This window comes from Lissotriton vulgaris, chromosome 2_1, assembly GCF_964263255.1.
Source record: "Lissotriton vulgaris chromosome 2_1, aLisVul1.2, whole genome shotgun sequence".
Classification (NCBI taxonomy): domain Eukaryota; kingdom Metazoa; phylum Chordata; class Amphibia; order Caudata; family Salamandridae; genus Lissotriton; species Lissotriton vulgaris.
In genome coordinates this window covers 1585913846-1585936839 of record NC_141687.1, presented here as the reverse complement: position 1 = coordinate 1585936839, position 22994 = coordinate 1585913846, and the positions used below count along the sequence as shown (strand labels likewise).

The 22994-nt window shown below is 46.3% G+C and overlaps 1 protein-coding gene across 1 annotated transcript in view; it reads left to right on the top strand.

Moving 5' to 3' along the window:
- Nucleotides 1–22994, top strand: part of LRP1B (LDL receptor related protein 1B) — a 3669685-nt gene that overhangs the window by 3288870 nt on the left and 357821 nt on the right. Inside the window, exons 73-75 of the mRNA XM_086955170.1 lie at nucleotides 3869–3991; nucleotides 19187–19309; nucleotides 19541–19678. Of these exons, the coding sequence (XP_086811296.1) occupies nucleotides 3869–3991; nucleotides 19187–19309; nucleotides 19541–19678 (384 nt within the window). The remainder of the gene's footprint in view (nucleotides 1–3868; nucleotides 3992–19186; nucleotides 19310–19540; nucleotides 19679–22994) is intronic.

Below are 22994 nucleotides of genomic sequence, written 5' to 3'. Positions count from 1 at the left end.
AATCCTCTATCCAGGTTTAGGCTAACCCTAAAGCTCACCTCTTTCCTTCATGGGGGGCTCACAAAGGCAATTGCTCCCAGTTTGACATCACTGCTCCTGCTACTCTCCTGGGGCGCTGTTGTTGCTCCTTGATTCACATCTCCTCTGTCTGTGTGTGGTCCCACAGCATCTCAGATCAGGCCAGGCCAGGCTGCCTTAGAGCAGCCATCATTGTTTCCTGCACCTAAGCCTCACCAGATCCTCTGGTCCTCTAGAGTCTGTCACTCCTGGTAGGGAAGACCCTTTATCTCTGTGCTGCTCTCATCACACTGTCATGGCCTGTCTTGTTGCAGGCACTCATTCTGGGGCTTATCTTCCTCCCTCCGGCTCTCTTTGGTGGGCGAGCCTCACCATCCTCTCACCGGATGGCGCACCAGAGTCAGGATCAGCAGTGAAGGATCTCCCCTCCATTTTGTTCAGGGGGGAAGTATTCCGGACCTCAGCTCTTATCCATGGCATGACCTCTTTGCGACGGCACCCCCACCATCTTGCAGCGCACATGCGTCGCAAGCTACGCTGCCTGCTCCGCCACATGAAAAAGAGGTGAATCTGTGTTTCAGACCCCATCCAGGAGCCACCACCTCAGCAAGGTCTGGGCTGAGGTTTTCAGCAACCTCAGCCCAGGCGAGCCATAGAATGACATGGGATTGAAGAGTTAGACCGGGAGCTTGAAAGATCCGACCTGACTCTGTTCACATAAGGCCATGCCCCGTTGTCTGAGTACCGATGTTACCCTCAAGATAATTCTGAAAGCATCAAAGAAATATTCCAAGCAGTGCTAGGAGATATTTTCATACAATGATGCCTGTCTAACAACTCTAACATTACAAAATAAATTGAGAACACATACATACATTGTTATAGTAACTTTTAGCGGTTTAATAATCCATGAGGTTAGACTGTCTTCTTTTCATTAAACAATTCATCTGATTTATTATACACAAGTAAATCCATGCATTTTAAAAACAATGAGTTGATCTATAAGATGTTCACATACAAAATGAGTACTCATGGATCTTTTGAAGGAATGTTTGTAGATGGCGTCTATGGTCCCATATTTACTGAGCATAGGTCGATCACAAATCCATTTCACTGTTCGTTGTCTATTCTTACTAGTGCCCCTAGTTACATGTCTGAAGAAAACAGGCACATAACAAAAAAGGAAATACACTAGTACAAGTAAAAAGTGCATAATGCTTCAAACATAATTTTTAATGAGGAGGAGAGGCCAATGCAAGGAATCAGTGTCTATCAAAGCTTACTTCATAAATCGGCTTATACCATTGTTTGCATTTTTGATGGGAAATAACACATATAGTTTACCAGCAGTTTATAGAAGTGTGGTTGTCATTAGATCTCACGCTATGTTTTTTTCTGTCTTGTCAATAAGATTGACCGTTTTTACAGGTATAAAAAAAACCTTTCAATAGGTATTTCTTGCTCAACATTGACATGTTTTTGGAAATTGTATCAGAAAGTGGCGGAGATATATATGGAGTTGGGAGGACTGAAACATTCTCCATTTAACTCCCTTAGGGAGTTTTGGTATTAAGTACAGAAACAAGCTAAGTAATGGCATGCAGGATGAGACCAATTGCCTCTCAGTGCTTTTTTTCCCAAATTGGTTGTATTTACATTCAGTATTTTTCAATACTTTTATTTTGAAAGGTTTAGCTGCCCACATGTGTAGGCTACTTTTCCAAAGTAATTGAGGAATATTAGTGACTGTTCAGATTTAAATATCCTCAGCCGTTTTCAACATCAGTCTGAGGACCTATTGATGGAAGTATGTTTCGAGGGACAATGCAGATGTGGGACTTGTATGCACATCTAGCAGTAAGGACTTTGCGGCTACTCCAAGTGGGCAGAAGTGCCCTGCTATACCTGAAAAGTGATACTGAGTCATCCTGTTCTTTCCAACAGTGCTCAAACAATTGACCTGATTTTTTCTGTTAAAAATAAAGGTGAGTGGCGTTGGTATTAATGTGCCTTTAAGCCAGTGACCCTATCATAGACATAAGCTTCACCCTACTCTTAACTATAACCCTCACCTGAACTCTTGACTTTTACCAATGTGTACTGTGCAATGCATTCCCTAACCCCTTCAGAGTTTGGTTCTAGTACAAAAGGTGTTTGCATTGTTTCTGCTTTAATTTGACTTTGTAAGAGGATTCTGCATAGAAAAAATAAAAAAAAGCATGTCCCTAAAAGGTTAATCTTGGAAAGTTTATTGCTGATTGTTTGCCTAGGATCTTCTTGCCTTGACCATGCAGATTCAGCAGGTAGGAAAGGTGAGCACAGTGCATGGACAAACGATCCCCCCTGCACCAAAATGATCGAGAAGTTGGTGGACTGGTGCTGTCGGCAGTGGCGTCCCGTGCTGTTAAGCACGGTGGGCCAAGGCAGGGTGGGGGGTGGAAGTGACAAACAGAATAAGGAAAATAAAAAACACTTCCCTTGTGCTTGCTGCATTGCGACTCAGCGATGCAGCTAGGGCAAGGTAAGTGGTTTTATTTATTTATTTTATCTTCCCAATTCTGCCATTTGTCACTTACACCGCCACCCCGTCCCGCCCCACCGACCACCTCCTTTACCTGCATGGGCCACTGACTGGCTGTGGGTGGCTGAAAGGCACATACTATGCCTAGTAGATCATTCTCTACAGACTCCAGACAAAGTGGGGGCTGGCACAGTGTGTGGTCCAATGCCATTGCCTGCTCTGACAGCTAGTTGAGAATAGTCAAATTCCATGTCCAATGGCTCTGGGGCTACAAAGCATGACACTCTGCTGGGTCATTCTCAGGACAATGATAATAGGAGTAATTAGCTTGGAGTTGCGAAATGCTATCTTCTGTAGCAATAGCCAGATAGCCATGGCTAAAGATCATGCAGTGCTGTCTTTGTGATGAATCGGCTGACAGCATGAAAAATGGCTAAACCGTCCCGCTACTGAATTTTGGCATGGCAAATTTGCAAGAAGTGGATCTCAGGATTAGCTAAAAGTCGCCCTGTGTGACAGGGCTTCCCACAGGGCAATAGCAAAACCATGCACTATGACTTCTAGGATATAGTAGGTTAGGTGCACTCTGATTCGGTATTTCTTTCACAAAGGGATATCATCAACGATAACATTTGTAATATCATCTTTAACATAATGTTTGAGACCATCACTCTGAGGGGAACAATGCTACAAACTTCACCCAAACCAGTACAGGTTAAAGATTTTGAGGTCTTGGATTGCAACAAAAATTACCCATTAACTGAAAACATGTAATTAATTACCATATATAGAAAGTCGGTAAGTGACTGGCAATGGAATATAGTGGTTGTAATTTCATTCTGCAGCATGTTCATAGCTGCCAAGTATTCACCTGGCCCACGTGTGACTTTTAAATGTTGTTTTGAGCATGATTCTGTGCACCATTTCAATGTCTTAAAACACAAAATTACCCTTTTTTACACAATGTAATTGTCTAGAAGTAGAAATGCCCTTAAAAGAGATTCACATATTTCAAGTGCATATTTATGACCACTATCTTTCTTTGTTCTTCCTAAACGATCAGCGTGTGTTTTTTACACTCTAATTATTTGCTACTAGCCATTAGTGTATTCAAACAAAAACATGTTTTCAATTTGTCGGGTATTAGGAGTGAATATGCATGGAACAGGTACATGCACAACATTACTAAATTGTCAATAGCAGGAATGTTAAGTTAGAAATCGTCAGATATTGCTACCTCAAAGCCAAACCCTGCTTATAAAAAGTAAATTGATATTTTTGGATAGGACAAAGAACTTTTGTATCAATCACCTTTTGCCTTTGTTACAGGGGGAAATATGTGCAGAAGTGATGAGTTTCTGTGTAATAATACCAGATGTAAGCTACGCACTTGGTTATGTGATGGAGAAGATGACTGTGGAGACAATTCTGACGAAGTTCCTGAAATGTGTGGTACGGTTTGCGATCCGTTATATAAGCTTTGTTATCCTATGCCTTCCATCTTTGTATTGCATGAAACATTACTTTATAGAAGAGATCTAAGCATTTTTAGACATAAACCTTTAATATTGACCGTTTCCCACCATGAAGTGGTTGGATTTTCATCTATTAGGTATTTAGAAAAGGTGACCTGGAGGACATAAATTAACTTTTTCCTGTTGAGTTGTATAACAACAATGTACAATTATGCTCGAGGAACTCCCACACAAAGAATGAATGCCATAGTTCCTCTTGTGAGTGCATGAACTCTGACAAACATGCACGTTTGTTAACATTCAAAACACCTCTACGACTCTTTCATGCACAGAGAATGGCCAGAGATGTGAACTAGTCAGTGTCTGGAATAAATATCTTTGCAGGGCCAGAAGAGAAACTGAATACCCGAAACTTCATGGAGCTGTCGAGGAAGTGGTTTCTTTAGCATGAATATAATTTCTCAGAAGAGCAAAAAAAAGACAGAAATGTGCAACTGTACATCCTGTCTGTCTCTCATCAATCTTAAATTGTACAGGCATGCAATTCTACAATGGTGAATTGGCCATGCTGGGGAAATTCACATTACGTTGTCAGATACATGACTGGAAGGAATACCAGTGTAGATCCTAAATCTCTGATTGTGCAGCATTTTTTGCCACAATCATATCTTTATAACTTAAACGGCTTTTGGGGAAAACCCCATTTCAACACATGTTGTCCATTCTGATCAAATCAGCTTTAAGCTGATGTACAAGAGGAGGGTAGTTAGCTCCATAGAGGTTCTCCAGTTTGAGGGTGTGTTTGATGCACAGGTAAGTAATGTCTTTGTGCGAACTCCGGAAGGGGGTCACACCTGCAATAGCCCACATGGATTCCTTAGGCACCGTCAGATTAAGGAGGAAGGATTTTGAGAGGTTCACCTTGAAGCCCGAGGCCTGGTTATAGGACACAAGCTCAGACTGGATTGCTGGGAGAGAGGATTGCGTCCTTGTAACTGGGAGAAGCACGTCATCTGTAAATAGGGATATCTTGTGCTAATATGTGCCAAATGGTACCCCCCTATGTCCAGGTTAGATCGAATGTGCTCCGTGAAGGGTTCTATGCTGAGCATAAATAGGAGGGGGGATAAAGGGCACCCCTGACAGGTGCCTTTTGAGAGGTGAAAAGTTTCTGAGGTGACCCCATTTACCATGACCCTTGAGCGTGGTGTGCAATAATTCGCCCGGACTATGCGGATGAATGTCAGAGCAAAGCCAAACCGACATAGGGTGCACGTCAAAAAGGCCCAGTCGACCCATTCAAAGGCCTTCTCCGCATTGAGCGAGAGAAGTATTGCAGGGATGGTCTTACTCTGTGCTTTCTCAATCATGTGACCTACTCTTCGGAGGTTATCATGGGTCTGCCTCCCCTTGATAAAGCCTGATTGGTCAAGCTGCACGAGGAACGGCATGATGTTTTACAGGCGGGCTGCCAAGATTTTGGAGTAAAGCTTGGCGTCCAGATTTAGGAGTGCTATAAGTCGGTAAGAAGCGCATTTGGAGGGGTCTTCCCTTATTTGGGAATGACGGAGATAAGCACCTCGCCCATCGAAGGCATCACCTTGTGTGTGGCAGTGATATGATTGAAAAGCTTCACCAGGCAGGGGACAGGTTCCTTAGCAAATGTATGATAGATGTGGGCATTAAGGCTGTCAGGACCAAGTGCTTTTTGGAGCTTAAGTTAACCGATCGCCTTTTGGACCTCCTCAGCTGTAATGTGGCTACTTAATTCCTCATTGGTGGAGGTTGGAACCTGGGGCAGGGAAAGTTCCTCCAAGTATTGATCCTGAACTTGTGTGTTTAGGTGGTCTGCAATGTACATGGATTGGTAAGTGCCCAAAAGTCTTTGCCTTCCCCAGTTCACTCTGGTGAGAGACCCACCTCCCATTGACTATGCACATGATGTAGTCCTTCTCCTTCCACACCCGTTGCTGACAGTGAACCCATCTTGTTCCCTCCCTCATAATTGTGGGCTTGTAGTTGTAAGAGGGTCTTCTCAGCCCCATTAGTATAAATACCTTGAAGCTTCCCTGTAATGTGTGTATCCTTATGGAGGGTTTGTGCCGAAGAATTAGACTTGTGGTCATTCTCAGCAGAGCGAAGCTCACACTCGAGAAGAAGGAGTTCTCCCTTGCATTGCGCCTTGAGCATAGCCTCTAGTTCAATGCACTTCCCCCTAATAAATGCCTTGAAGGTGTCCCAAATATTGGCTAGAGAGGTTTGCTCCGGGTCGTTGAGGTCAAGAATTCTGTAATTGCTTTTCTCAAATCGTCCCTAAGGAGCCTGTCTCTACATACGAAGTTGGGAAAATACCACCTGGTGAGTTTGGAGCATGAGGCAGGCCAGTCACGAACCAGCTCTAGAGGGGCATAATCCGAGAGGCAAACCGGGTGAAATTAGGATCCCGTCAATGCATGGTCAATCCTAGAGTATGTCCTATGTGAATGTGACAAAAAGAATAATCCCGGGTCGTGGTATGAGTCGTCCTCCAGGTGTCTACTAGTCCCAACCCCATCAGAGCTTCCTTTAGTGTTTTGCTGAATATCCCCCCTGTCGCCCTCTGGGAGTGTGAGGTATCCAACACCAAGTTCCACTTCAGGATGAATAACCCGAACAGTAGCATGTCCCCCTTGCAAACCCCTCTAGTGTGGCTAAAAAAGAGAACAGAAAGCTGTGTTGCCCTCTGTTGGGAGCATAAATCGTGGCTATGGTGCAGGTCTGCCCCCGCAGCTCTCCCCAAACCATCACAAATCTCCCCTCTTTATCCGATTTAGTGTCATGGTGATGAAATGGTACAGAGGTTTGAAAAATGAGCACCACCCCATTGTGTTTCGTGTGCAGAGGAACGGAAAATCAGTGGATAGGCCCTATGCTTAAAGCGCAGTTCCTCTTTGTGCGGGAGATGTGTCTCCTGCAGGGCAGCTATTTTAATCTGGTGATCATGTAAGAATTTCCAAACCTGGTTCAGTTTTTTAGGGTAATTAAGACCTTTACATTCCTTGTTAAGCAGTTAACACCCATCAGCTAGTGCTCGACCCCTCCGCTTGTTGCACCCATTGAGCTCTGAGGAACGCTACTCTCCCACTCCCACCTCTCCCCTCCCGTCATAGCACAGCAATCTAAAATGAAAACATTAAGAACTGTCACACCCAAACAACACAAACAGAAACAAAAACAAACCATAACTGTAAGTTTATGGGTTCTCTGTCGCTGAGAACCATAAATTGAGCATTATCTGGGGCAGTCCAAATTCTGCCTACAAGACCCATTTACCTGTTACATAGGCACCTGCATGATAAGAGCTAGGAAAAACCCTCAGTGACAATGAGGCTGGAGCACCCTTGCCACAATCCCCCCATCTCAGCTTTAATCGTCAAAGTGAGTGATATCCGAAGGACAGGAGTCTGAGGCCCTGTCAGGAGCCACCAGAAGCAAACCCAGTCAAGGCTCCTGCATGCAGTACGTCATGTGTACAGCGGGGAGCAGATCCCTCATCAACCCGTAGTGTTCTTGACAACCCTCCGCTGCTGTAGCCCAGGGACCCCTTGTTTCCTTGGACCCGTTGATTCTTCCATCGCTCTTGAATATGACGCTTGGGTTGGAGCTGGCAACTCGATACCCAGAATAGATGATGCCTCCTCCAACTCAGTGCAGTGATAGTTCTTTTTATATAGGGAGAAGGCTAATCCAAAGGGGTAAGTCCATCTATATTTCGTCTTGCGGTCTCTTAGCGCCATTGTGACTGGGCGGAATATCTGTTGTCTGGCAAGTGTGGCTTGGGCTACATTCTGGTAAAGAAAGAATGTTGCGCACTAGAAGGATACCTTGTCAGTTCCTCGTGCTTTCTGGAGAAGCCGCTCCTTGATTTTGAAGAAGCTGAATTTTTCTAGGACGTCCCTGGGATTCTTGGCTTCACCTGCAGCATGGGGCCCCACTCTGTGGACCCGCTCAAGACGCACCTCCAGTTCAGAGTCTCCCAGCACCGTCAAAAAGAGACCCACCATGAAGGCTTTCAGATCGGTACCTTTGCAACCTTCTTTCAGGCCCCTCACCCGAATGTTGTCCCATTGGGAGAGATACTCATGGTCCTCACATCGAAACACCATGGCTTTAGGCTGGGAGCTCAAGTCATGAGAGTAGGCCTTGAAAGGACTTACATGATCCTCCAGTTCCTGAAATTGTGCTTCCAGGTCCTATTGAATCAAAATCCCCCTGCAGTGACACCAGTCACCCCCCCATTTCAACCTTGAACACATCGAAAGAGGCTCCCATGTCAGCCTTGATGTCGTCTCTAAGTTCTTGTTTGAATTCATGCAGTGAGGCCATCAAATCCTCCTGAGTGAGTGCGATCGCTTCATCTGGGTGCGCCACCCCTTCACTGCCCGAACCTTTAGGACTGTGGGTAAAGAAGCTGGAGACCTTTGTGGGTTGCACTTTTTTTGGGTGGTATAGGGACCTACGCACTCTGCTTGGTCGGGGCTGCTCCGCAGTTGGAAGGAGAATAACCCCCACACCTGGGGGGAATTGGGGTTTGTCCTGTCACCCCATCACTGTGCCCCTGCATAGGCTGGGAGTACCTCTCGGGTGGGAAGTTGTGCAAGCAGCGATGACAGCACAGGCCACTGCTGGGTCAAGCTATCTTCCTGATGGGGTGTAGATAACTGCTCAGGCTCCTCAGCTGGGGGCTCACTGCCTGGAGTTTGCCAGCTGTCGCCCGGATCGCTCTTCACCAGAAACCCATCTCCCAAGGCCCAGGGACCACCTCCGATCAGTTTGACCTCAACTTGCCGCAGCCCCTTTCTATCCGCTCCTGCTCTCGGCTCCGCTGACCAGGGATGCCTGGGGAGGGGTGTCGTCTGTGCCACCCCTGGCCCCCGAAGACCCCGACCTACCCGCCTGACGTACTCAGCCGCCACCCTCATCGCTCTCAACACCGGCCGACTCCCGGAATGCCATCAAGCCACTCCAAGACGTACCCACGGACCTTTCAGCTGCCACGCCTGCAAGTTCTCCTGCATCCGGACCAGCCTCGCACCAGCACCCACCAAGTCGAACACCAGCAGCACCCACCTCAAGTGCATCCTGCTCAACACCCGCTCCGTCCACAGACACGCCATCGAACTCTGGAACCTTCTAGACGCCACAGCCCCTGACGTTGCCTTCCTCACGGAGACCTGGATGAACGCCTCTTCAGCTCCCGACATCGCCATCGCTATCCCAGAGGGCTACAAGATCGTCCGGAGGGACCGAAACGCCAACCAGATGGGAGGAGGAATCGCCATCATCCACAGGAACACCATCCGTCTCACGACCAGCACCGACAACACCCTGACCAGCGCCGAACACCTGCATTTCCAGATCCACACCAACCCGAACACCACCCTCAGAGGCACCCTGATCTACCGACCCCCTGGACCACGCACACAATTCAGCGAGGACATCGCCGACTTCGTCAGCCCGCATGCCCTCCCCTCCGCTGACTACATCCTCCTGGGAGACCTCAACTTCCACCTAGAGAACAACAACGACCGCAACACCAGCACCCTGCTCGACAACCTCGCCAACTTGGGACTCAAGCAACTGGTGTCCACCCCCACCCACCTCGCAGGACACACTCTCGACGCAGTCTTCTCTTCCAGCACAGACATCGACTTCAGCCACGCCACAGAGCTCCAATGGACGGACCACAGCTGCGTCCACTTCACCTTCAAGAGAACGACGACCCACCACCACCAACAACAGGCCGCCCGCAGAAGCTGGAACAAGATCACAGCAGACCAGCTCGCCACCTCCCTGAGCCAGCACCCTCCTGCCAGCTCAGCGAACCCCAGCCAGGCCGCCGACAACCTCACGAAGTGGATCAGCAACTGCGCGGACGAACTCGCCCCACTGAGGACCCCGCCTAGCAGACCCGGCAGCAAGAAGGCGCCATGGTTCACCGACGAACTCAAGAGCTCCAAGAAGAACTGCCGAGCCCTCGAGAAAGTCTGGAGAAAGGAACCGACACCGGACAACAGGACCTCCTTCAAACTTGCCACCCGGAAACACCACCAGCTGATCCGCGCCGCCAAGAAAACAGCATTCAAGGACCGGTTGGACAACAACGCACACAACTGCAAGGAACTCTTCAACATCGTGAAAGAGCTCTCCAACCCCAGCGCAGGAAACAACGACATCACCCCATCGCAAGACCTCTGCAACTCCCTCGCTTCATACTTCCACAACAAGATCGCGGACATACACAACAGCTTCTACAACCAACCAACGCACACCATGACCGACCTACCACCCCCCACCACCACCCTCCACGCCTGGACCCCGATCAGCACCGAAGACACCATGCGCACGATGAACTCCATCCACTCCGGATCACCGACCGACCCCTGCCCTCACCACGTCTTCAACAAGGCCGACGCTGTCATCGCACCCCACCTGCGAGACATCATCAACACATCCTTCGACACCACCATCTTCCCTGAGAGCTGGAAACACGCCGAACTCAGCGCTCTACTCAAGAAACTAACAGCGGACCCCACCGACCTCAAGAACTACCGCCCCATCTCGCTCCTCCCGTTTCCAGCCAAAGTCATCGAGAAGACCGTCAACAAGCAGATGGCCGCCTTCCTCGAGACGAACGGATCCCTCGACCCCTCACAGTCCGGCTTCCGTGCCAATCACAGCACCGAGACCGCCCTCATCGCCGCCACCGATGACATCCGAACCCTGATGGACAATGGAGAAACAGCGGCCCTCATCCTCCTAGACCTCTCCGCGGCATTCGACACGGTCTGCCACCGCACCCTAGTACGGCGCCTCAGCAACATCGGAATCCAGGACAAGGCGCTGGAATGGATCATCTCCTTCCTCAACGGAAGAACACAGAGAGTCCGCCTACCTCCGTTCAAGTCAGAGGCCTCCGAAGTCATCTGCGGCGTCCCTCAAGGATCATCTCTGAGCCCCACCCTCTTCAACGTCTACATGAGCCCCCTCGCGGCCATCGTACGCAAACACAACCTCAGCATAATCTCCTACGCCGACGACACCCAGCTGATCCTCTCCCTGACCAACGACCCCACCGCCGCCAGAGCCAACCTGCACGAAGGGATGAAAGAGGTAGCCGAGTGGATGACGACCAGCCGCCTGAAACTGAACTCGGACAAGACGGAGGTCCTCATCCTGGGCCCCTCACCCTCCGCCTGGGACGACTCCTGGTGGCCTCCCGACCTGGGCACCGCACCCAAACCGACAGACCATGCACGCAACCTGGGCTTCATCCTGGACTCCTCCCTCTCCATGACCAGGCAAGTCAACAACGTCTCCTCGGCGTGCTTCAACATCCTACGCATGCTACGGAAGATCTTCTGGTGGATCCCCACCGAGACCAGGAAGACCGTCACCCAGGCCCTCGTCACCAGCCGACTGGACTACGGCAACGCCCTCTACGCCGGTACCACCGCCAAGCTCCAGAAGAGACTCCAGCGGATCCAGAACGCCTCAGCCAGACTCATCCTCGACATCCCACGAACCAGCCACATCTCCGGACATCTGAGAGACCTTCACTGGCTCCCCGTCAACAAAAGAATCACCTTCCGCCTCCTCACCCACGCACACAAAGCCCTACACGACCAAGGCCCGAGCTACCTTAACAGCCGAGTCAACTTCTACGCTCCCAAACGCCACCTCCGATCAGCCAACCACGCCCTCGCCGCCGTCCCCCGCATCCGAAGAGCGACTACAGGAGGAAGGTCCTTCTCCTACCTGGCCGCCAAGACCTGGAACTCCCTCCCTCCCGACCTGCGCCTGACCCAAGACCACCTCTCCTTCAGGAAGAAGCTGAAGACCTGGCTGTTCGAGCAGTAGCGGCACCTCCCCCCCCCCCCCCCCCCCCCAGCGCCTTGAGACCCTACGGGTATGTAGCGCGCTTTATAAGTGTCACTGATTGATTGATTGATTGCCTCGCTGCCCCCAAGGGCCTCAGTGAGTCCCCCTGCTTGGCTTACCACATGCCTCCCGATCTGGAGTCACAGAGCTCCCTGCCTCAGGAACCTTGTCTTAGTAGCACTTACTTCTTGGAGGGTGAACTCCCTATTCACGTTGAGAGGGTGGCCAAGGCAGAAGCAGAGGCAGCATCCTCGATACAGGGATTCACCCTGCGGCTCCCCCACAAGGCTGTGAAATGACGCCTGACCACCGCCACCTTCAGGTCAGGCACCAGTCTGCTAACGAGTGCTCCCAGTGTCCTTGCTCATACTCGGGAAACCCCCACCTCTCTCCGAACCTGGTGCTCCACTTACTGACAGGAGCTGATGGCCACCGTGCCCCCAAAGGTCTCCTCTATCCGGTGGGGGTCCAGACCTAGAGCATCACCGTCTAGTTGCGGGTGCCACTGCTGGTCTTGCACAGCCAAAGGAGCTGCAAGGGCGACTGTGGGGTCGGCAAAGTAGTCAGTCCGATGTTTGCTGCCTCTGTGGGTGTCGCAGGGCTCCTCTTATGGCTCGGGCCACCGCACTATGATTTGGAAGCAGAATCAGGAGTTCCTGGCATTTTTGGAGGCGCCGCGAGCTCTGATCGCTGGAAGGCTCCCTCCTTAAAACTTGAACTCCGGGGCTTCCAGATTGCCTCCGGTGGCTCCTCTAACCGTCAGACATCCTCAACCTTTGGGTGAGGAGATTTTGGGTGCTTAAGGTGCTGTAGGCTGGGTAAACATTGCAGGGCCTGGAGAGGAGCCGATCGGAGTCACGTCCTATCAGCCATTCTGGTTGGCCATGCCCCCACAGCAAACAATATTGTCTAACTATGAATTAAATTCCATGATCATTAAAAGAAAAAAAGAGAGATTGCTTTAAAACCATTGCACCATTGCTCAACTACTGTGTCACACACTTTCCTCAAACTCATGTAGTCCTAATATCTCTCCCTTATTGCTTCTTCAAGCCTTCTTTCTTTGAGGCACTTATGTCGATCAAAGATAAAGTGGGGAATCAGAAGGACGGAGGGAGAGTGAAAGAGATGTAAGCTGAATCATGTACCAATAGTATGTGAGCCTTGAGAAAAGGTCAATTATGCTATCTCTCTGCTCCCAGCTCTCCAAGTGCAAGCAGTCTTTGACAAAAGAACAGAAGGAAGATGAGGGCAACCATGTTATTATAAACCAGCTCCTTGGTGGTTAAAGAGGCATGACTGCTCAGAATTCTACTGTAATTTGGTTGACTTCTTAGCTTTATGAAAAAAGGACACTACTTCTTTATTCATTGCATCCAAGGGATGAGAGAAGACAAGTGCTTATTCATCCTCAACATAAGCATTTCAGAAACATGTTGTGCTACAAAAAAGATTATATTTGGTCAGTAAAAGCTGCTGCTTCTTTGTGTGGTGTAGTGGAAAAGTGTTGTTTTTCTATGAAGGTGACTATAAATGTCATTAAATCCACTGGGAGGAGGTGGAATCATTTGACTTTTTATCATGGGCTAAACTCAGCCTAAATGGGAATTTTTCAACTTCATCAAAAGTGCTTTGGGCAAGACCAGAGTTTACTACGGCATTAGGCAATGGTTGTATGTCCTATTATTGAGGGTAGAAGTATCGTCCTAAAATATATTGTGGGCTAAGTATCAAGAACCCAAATATTCTGAACATAAATGTGTATAGAAAATTATAGATTTGCTATTGTTAACTTCACTTCAAGATACATTGAAGCTCTGCCTAATATCGAGTAGTACTTGGCCAGCTCGCTGTGCCACCACTGAGCATTCGAACCCCCTTCCAGGCCTTTATTCTGCCTCGCTTTCTTTTACCCTTTTTGTGCCTTTTATTCAGCCTCACTTTCTTTGACCCTTTCTGTGCCTTTATTTTATCTTGCTTTCTTTTACCGTTTCTGTGCCTTTACTTAGACTTGCTTTGGTTTGCCTATTCTTTGCCTTTACTCTACTTCACTTCCCTTTACTCTTTCTGTGCCTTTATTCTGTCTCACTTTCTTTGATCCTTTCTGTGCCTTTTGCCTCGCTTTTTGCTTCTTCCATTCTCTTGTGTCCGCCGTCTTTTCCGCTTGTTTGCCACCTTTTCGCTGACTTCCTGCCTCCCACCTGCCTATCACCCTGACCCCCAACCACCCAGCGCCACTCCCTCCTCCCAGGACCTACTTATTGGAGGCCACAGCTTGACCCCATTTAGCAGGTCCTTGGCCATATCCCCACTCCACCAATGAGCACTAGACCTCCCTTCTGTGACTTTATACTGCCTTTCTTTCTTTGACCATTTCTGTGCCTTTATTCTGACTCACTTTCTTTTACCCTTCCTGTGGCTTTATTCTGTCTTGCTTTCTTTGACCCTTTCTGGGCCTTTAGTCTACATCGCTTTCTTTGATCCTTTCTGTGCCTTTTTTTTTGCTTTTTGCTTTTCCCTTTGCCTTGTGCCTGCCATCTTTCATGCTCATTTGCCACCCATTTCATCCACCTACGGCCAATCCCTCCCCAACACCCAGTGCCCCTCCTAACTCCTTGAACCTACGTAATGGAGGACGCAGTTTGGCTGAGCACAGGGGGCGTGGCCCTGACTCACAAAAGGCAAGCTCGTCTGCGCCAGTCAGTGCCTGACCCTCGCCCAGCATCAGGAACCCTGGATCTCTTACCCCGTGCAGCTACCACACTGCTGAACTTTGAGCCCTGAACATCGGTCACTGCAACAACAACTGTTGCTGAACAATGCTGCACCCCACAGTAGTAGCTTTCTCTTGCCTGCACTGCCTCTCTGCCTCTTCTCTTGCATTACTATTGGACCTGTCACCACAACAAGCACCCCCCACCAACCACACAGAGTGATTAGAGTGATTAACACATGATCACTCTGCAAGCATGCCAGCAAAGCAGGGGCACCATCACAAGACTCACCCGATGTCATTTTCCTCACCGATACCTGGCTTCCCCCCAGCATCTGCTCCTGACATCGCCTCAGCAGCACCCGATGGCTAGAAGATAGCACAACAGGACCGGTCTAACAAATATGGAGGCCTAACCCTCATCATCCACAGAGACACCATCCATTGCACCACCACCAGAGACAACGCCACCCCAATCATGGAATACCTCAATTTCAAACCCAAAAAGACAGATGATTCACCATAAGGGGCACCCCAACTTCTGCAACATCATTGCGAACTTCATAGACCTGCTTGAAATAGACTCCAAGGACTACATCTTCCTCAGAGATCCTAACTTCCACTACAACGACTTCAAGGACGCCAACACTACCAATCTCCTTGAAAGAATGCACAACATCAGACTCACCCAACTAGCCACAAGCCCCACTCACATCGCAGGACACAGACTTGACCCTATCTTCGCAACAGAGTCAACTTCAACAATGTCTCCAAGCTCACTTGGACAGAACACATCATCAACCACTTCAGCATCACCAGCCCCCGCCACCACCCCCAAGCTTCCCAGCGCCCCCCACTGCAGGGGACCCAAAGTATCAGAGAGCCAGTGGTCCAATGCCCTCAACACTTCCCATCTGGAAACATCGCCCAAACCTCGACCAGGCTGTCAGAAACTTTAACACCTGGACCCCAGACAGCATAGTCCCCATCAGACACACTAGATATAGAAGATCTACTGAACAGGCCACATGTTACTCCATGGTAGACTTCTTCCATGACAAGATCTACACCATCTACAAAAACTTTGAACCCTGACCCACTCCCTTCAACTTCTTTCACCACGCACCCACAAAAGTTACCCCTGACACCTAGTTACCAACTAGGACCAGTTTACCCCATTGGACACCACAGCCATCATAAACTCTGTCCCCTCCAAAGCCCCTACAGACCCTGTCCACACCACATCTTCATCCTCAAAACCAAAAGGATCAGCAGTAAGCTGACTACCCTCTTCAATGCCTTTCTCATCTCAGCCACTTTCCCAGAAGGATGGATACCCACAGAAGTAAAAGCCCTTTCTCGAGAAACCTACTCCTGACCCCAGTGACCTCAAAAGCTACTGTCTCATCTCGCTGCTCCCCTTCCCCACCAAAGTCCTAGAAAAGGCCATTCTCCATGGAATGACTTATAGTGGCCAGCCGAACTAAGGCCCTCACCCATTCCGACTGACCATGCAAGAAACTTCTGCCTAATACTGGACAGAAAGCTATCCATGAAGTCCCAGACCAACATAGTCTTCTCTGCCTGCTTCCTCACACGTCGCATGCTACGGAAAATATTCTAGTGGCTCCCCATCAACACCAGACGCAACATCACCTAGGTCCTAATCACCAGTCATCTGACTATGACAACGCACTCTATGGAGGAATCAGCATCCACCTCCTGAAGAGACTTCAGATCATTCAGAACTACAGTGTTAAACTCAACCTTCACCATCTCCAATGGACCCACAACACACCTCACCCCTGGAAACTCCACTGGCCACCGTACAGAAGAGATGTCAATTCAAGATGTTGATCCACACCTACAAGGCCCTAATTTCCGTATTGCCCTTCTGCCTCGGGCTATACCAGTTGTTGAAGGCCATCTCTATCTAGCCTGCGGATCAGGCCTATAACTCGGTTTCAGGGCCTTAAACAATCGATATAGCTCTATGCTATATTTGATGTTCTCTCTTTAAAGAATTCATTTGTACTTCATAACTTGTATTTTACATCCCGGCACAAACACGCAGACTGTAGCACTTTTAAATTTTCTTTAGCATAACGTACTTACAGGGAGCTCATTGGAATACAGTGTGGTATCCATTTTTTCTCAGTCACTTGAGGAATAGGCATGTCTTGCATCAGAGGAGATATGATTATTTACTTTGTGCGGAAATTATGATGTCAGAACTGGATTATCAAAATGGTGAAGTTGTGTGGATTCTGGAATTTAATTGGGTTTTATTGCATACTACCTACCTTTGAGGCCTACAGAAAGAAAAAAATAGCAGCTATTTTACTTCAACCCCAGCAATATAGTAGTGGTCTATTCTTTGCAAAATGGGGAAATTATTTGATTATGCTAATTTGTCTTATTTCTGCAAAACTTTAATTTACATAGAGGACATTGCAGCCCTTTCATATAAACTGCACAGGCAAAGACATAATTCTGGCTTTTTTAAAGAAGGGAATGTGCTCATTTGCATGTGAGCATCCCATTAGCAGAGCCTATGCAACTTCGGAGAAAGTTTAAGAATATATTCTGCCTCAACACTCGATAGACGTGACAACAGGACGTGCAGCAGGTGTCATACTTCCTGTATTTGGGCCAAATTACCCCTGGACCAGCCTTTGGGGGCAGCGTGGAACTACTCCCCTCGTAACGGTCAGTCATCAGTAACACACTATTCCACAATGACAGATGACACTGCTGCTCAGTGAGGTCACACCTGTTCTCAGTCCTACATTCTAATGCTATACCAATGTGCTCCTGAGGACAGATGTTCATGTAATACGCCAAACAATGGCATTCATCAGGTGAAACACACTGATCTAGCATGTGATGAACATTGACTCATATTCAATAATCATTTACACTCAGTGCTCAAGTCCTAAAAAAGAAGTGGGGGGACTCACCAAGATATGCAGAATGGGTGCAACATCACCTCGTGTGACATCACAGGAAGTGTCATCACAGGAAGAGACATCACATCCCATGCAGCATCACAGGAATTGGCATCACAACCCATGAACTCACACAAAGTGATGTCAGATATAAATACCTCACATACATTTAGCAGGACTATCATGAGTACATTTGAGAGTATTACAATATTTAGCAAACTAGATTTAGCATTGGGGTTATGCCAAAATATTGACGTAACCCTGACGCAAAATCTGAACCTCATCTCATTCAGTTATTTTTTATAAACCCTGCTACAAAGAAATTGGCAACAAAGAGAAAAGTTGCAGTAAATATGTGCTGCTTAATTGGTTGCACTTTCTGTATTTTAAAATGACTTATGGTGTTAAGGCACCTGCTACAGAGATCTTTGTGTGGTAGCTAAATCTCAGGAAATAATAAAAATAATAATGGTAATGTAACTCTGGAAGTTGACTTATTTGCTGGAGAGATCTGCGTTTTGCCAGTCCTAGTTTTGAATTAAAGTAGCATAGAGGGTTAATATGTCTCCTGCAGAGCGCATGTAACACACAGATGGCAGATTTTTATTTTATGTGAATGGTTTAGTGTGCTACAGTTTCAAGAAAGAGATCTTTTTGGTACTTGCAGTTCATAAACGTAATTCCTTCTAATATAACAGTGAGTTATGATGGACGTGTGGCTCCGACAACTTGTAAACCTCACGTCTTATGTTAGACATCCTTTATATTGATGTACGCACATATGATTTATTGTTAACGTAAAAACTGTAGTGCGATGTAAAGCACTCTGACACCCTGCATTCGGATGAATTGTGCTAAAGTGCAGTAAAAGAAATAGAAGTAAATAGTGGTATTTACATTTTTATTTGTGTAAATACTGGGGAGACCAACACACCAAACATTCGTAGAGTGGTTACATAGCTCTTAATATGCAGGGACTGGGCAAAGTCAAAAGAATTTCTCTCTTTAATACCTGTGAAGTGATAAGATGCGAGCTTTTTTTCCCGTCCATTGCATCAAGGTGTGAGGCTCCCTTTAGCTCCCAGCCAAGATAACCCAACAAAAAAAGGCCTAATGACCCATTAACTTCGGCTTTTGTTATGGGCGAAGCTGGAATCTGATGCCCCCCTTCCCTGTCTGCATGTTGCTGCTCAGATCTAAAGCAGACAATGTGCTTGCACTGCTGACAGTGTCCCGTGACAGAAAAAACACCCGGACGAGTTCATCTTATTTCTGTGAATTCTGGGAGAATTAGGAAAGAAACTGGCACTGCACTGAAAGCGGCCATCTTTCCAACAGGGTAGACGGTGTCCAACCCTCTGCAATGAGTGGGTAGATGGCGTACCCGCGTCTACTTGACTCGAGCTCTGTTTATACTATGTCATGTGATACAAAATATAGTTTTCTAATTATTGAGCAATTCCGATTTGAATGTAACTATACTCATTTTATGAAGATGTCATTAACAATAGACAGCACCTACTCTTATCTGAAACCTACATTGATTACTTTTCTCTGTGTTAATTGCCCCTTTCTTGGTTTTATTTCAAAGTGAAGTTTCCGTGTCCGCCAACAAGGTCATTCAGATGTAAAAACAACAGAGTGTGTCTGCGCCCTGAGCAGATCTGCAATGAAATAGATGATTGTGGTGATAACTCAGACGAAGATCTCTGTGGTAAGTGGAATATAGACGGTCCGACCATGAGATAAAGAGGCCTCAATTACAATTACTTTATTGACCTTGAAATACATTTTAACCGATAATGTACATGGTTCGGTTCTAGCAATCAGAAAAGATAATTTTCAATATTTTAGAGGCTTAAGTGTTTCTTGGTAATTTCTGAGTTTTTTCCCTCTGAAATATGCGTGAAATGCTAAAATTGCAATGTTTTCTTAAATGTTCTAGCCGCAACAAGATATAAACCAAGACCGTGTAAAAAGGATGAGTTTACGTGCGGAGATAAGAAATGCATCGCCGCAGAGCTCGAGTGTGATGGGTTTGACGACTGCGCTGACGGTTCTGACGAACACAACTGCAAAACAAGTGAGTTTGATTAATAGCTTACAATTTTGTATTATTAGTTCGAAATGAAACATATAAGCGCTGTCAGATAGTTTTATTTCACACAGAGCCAAACGAAATCAATTTTACAACATAATGCAGAAGAGAAAATTACAAAGCGACAACCAACTTTCAACTGAATATAGAGTGGGACGATTTAAAGGCATCGTTGCACAACTGACATGAACCCATTCTGTAAATGACGCGGATGAAACAACTTCCTTGAAGTCAGTAATGGGAAATGTATTTGTTTAAATTGTTCAATTGCTGGATTTGTTCACTGCTTGGACCTCCTTTGTAGCAAAGCGGCCTCCACTTTAGGCGGAGGCTTGCTCTCAAATAAGAGAAGTGAAAGCCTTGCCTCTTACCCTTCTATAGAACACACAAGTTTCCCACACGCATCCTCCTCATATTTAAAATGCTTATTAATTTCTAGGCAGCAAAATTGTTTTCAATAAGGCCTCAGATCAAGTAATGGTGCAATTTGATTGCATTTTATTTGGTTTTGCATGGGGTGTTCACATAGTTTTGCAGCCGATTAAAAGCCCTTAGCGACAGGGGAGGGAGGCATGTGAGGGGCATAGTTTTGCGGCTGATTGAAAGCCCTTAGCAACAGGGGGGAGACGTGAGGTCCCGAGCCAGGCATTTGGTGAACTTTGTCGCAGACGTTTGACTGTGTAGTTAGTGGTACAGCCGCGGGCTGATTTGAAGTAATGTGTTTGCAGCCTTCGACTTAGTGACAGAACATGGTGGTTTTAGAATTTTCAGTCCATTTTTTTTCTGCTTTGGTGCGTCTCATCCTAGTCTGGCCGCATCGACTTTCATTCAATACGTTAACGTTGACTCGGAATATAATTACTTGCGATTTTTATTGAGTTTACATTGAGGTCGATTCAATTACATGTAACAGACAATCCCCTGATAGTTCTTTCAGGTTAAAAATATTTGTCGGTTATTAGAACAAATATAAACCATAGGTTTCACACCAGTTATAGTTAGGAATTAGCATTTAAAAAACCTACTAAATTCACTGAAAAAACCATAGGTTTCACACCAGTTATAGTTAGCTGGAAATTTTACTGACATAAAACCATTGAAATTCCACGTTATAGTTAGTTGGACTCACCATAACTTGCGCGCCTGCAATGCACTGCTGATGACGTCACATATTACATCACTCATGACATGGTCAGTGGTGTGGTGGTGGGGCGTGACGCGGGTGAGTACGGGTTGGGATGCCAGTTGGGGAAGTCGATATACAACGGGATAAGTTAAATTACATTTTATTTTAGATAAAGCCACTTACCTTGCAGAGAGGGCCATGTCAAACAGATAGGATAATTCCTAGGCACAATGGACTAACTCAAAGCAAGGTGCATGTTTTATAAAAACACCTATCCAAGAAACTAACACAAGCGAGCAGTCAAATAAAGGAAGAACAACAATTACTAAGAAATACTTTTAACGTATATTGAGAAGGGGGAATAAACATGTTACCCTCTTCTTGATGGTGGGAAACAATTGTAAATCTGTGTTAACCATATTAGTTTGAAACTGGACAGGTTGTATGTCAATACAACGCAGGCTTTTACCCCGCGTGCCATTTCAACGCGGGCTTTACAACGCAAGTCGTTACCACGACTTGCGCTGCAGGGTGCTGGACTTAGGAATAGTACGATTTACTATTCCAACACCAGCCTACGTACAGTAGGGAAGGTGTTGGAATAGTAAATCTACTATTCCTTAGCCTAGAGCGCCCGCATTGTAATGGTAGTGCGGTGTAAAAACCGCGTGGTAATGGATGTTCCCCACTGGACATGTGTGCAACAACCCAGGAAGATATTTTGAAAATGTTCTTTCAATTCAATTCAAAATCTTTATTCGGCACCATCATGGTGGCCATAAATTGACATAAAACACATCATCAATAAATATAAAATATAAAACACACCTTAATAAAAAATGAAAACAGTACATATATTACCCGCTGCAATATAATACTTTTCCTGAGCTGTATTGCTCCCCATAAAAAGAGTGCAGTGTTAAAACATACAGTCGAGTTCCCACGTGCAAGTAAATATTGTAGGGCACATTTTTATATTCTGTGCAAGCAAAATCAGTTTGAGATAATATCTCCTGCACATGGAAACCACAAAATGCCATAAAGTTCTGTGTGCTTTGCTTAAGGAGACCATCACAGGGGCAATAAATCATGTCTGGTGGTTGTTTTTTTTCATTTCAGGGGCGCACCAAAAGGTGTATTATGCCTAGCCTTAATTTGGTTAAGACAAAACAATGCTGGGTATTAGTTAACCTGTAAAAATAAAGTTGAAATCCCTCCTGCAAATCACTCAGCATATATATACAACTGTAGGCTTCCTAGATTCTATATGCATTCTACATTGCTGACTATAATTTAAAAAGGAAGCTTTAATTACAGTCTTACCAAAGGATGAAGTTATATGGGTGTCTTGGAATACTGGTATATTGAACAGCAATTTAAAGAATTCATTAATATAGAAAAGCCAAAGAATTTTAGGAATGCAATCTAGAGTCAAGAAAGCTAAACTAACAGATTTATTAAAACTTGTTTCAGCTTTTGTCCAAACAGAACACATATTAGTGGTTTCAATGAATTCGAGTCTTCCAAAAAGTGCAACCCACCCTTCTTATAGACAATAAAAGATGATGCAGAGGCTGGTGTACTCAACAAATGTCTAAGGAAGGAATTCGCTATAACATGAAGAGAATTACTAGGTGGATAACCCCATAGGTCTCCGCAAATGTTGAAGTTGTAGACGTTGACAACCTTCTCACTTTATATATAACAATCATTTCTTTGACTGGGAGATTACCTAGTTTGTGAGAGAACCTGAACACTACTTCACAAATTCCACTTATCTTGAAATAGGCATTTAAAATCTGTTGAGACCATACGCTGTTACTGGTAAATAAAACCCATAGAAAAGAAAATTAGTTTACTCTCCCAATTAGTGAGCCCCCAATATAAAACATCATGCACTTCTGCACCTATTTCCCACAAACCATTGTGTATGCTTTAGTCCTGTTAATTTTAATTTTTCTAACTTCAATAATGTCACCAAATGCATTTATCAATTTCTGCAGGCCAGTGGGTGTCCTCGATAACAGGATGGTGTCATCTGCTTACAACAACACAGGAACATTACGCCATAAAATACACCTTATCAGTCCTCATCGTGGGATGCACACCAGGTTCTGCCCATGAAAATCCCGGGGCATGAGCGGGCCTGTCCATGCCTGCTGAAGCATGGAGCAG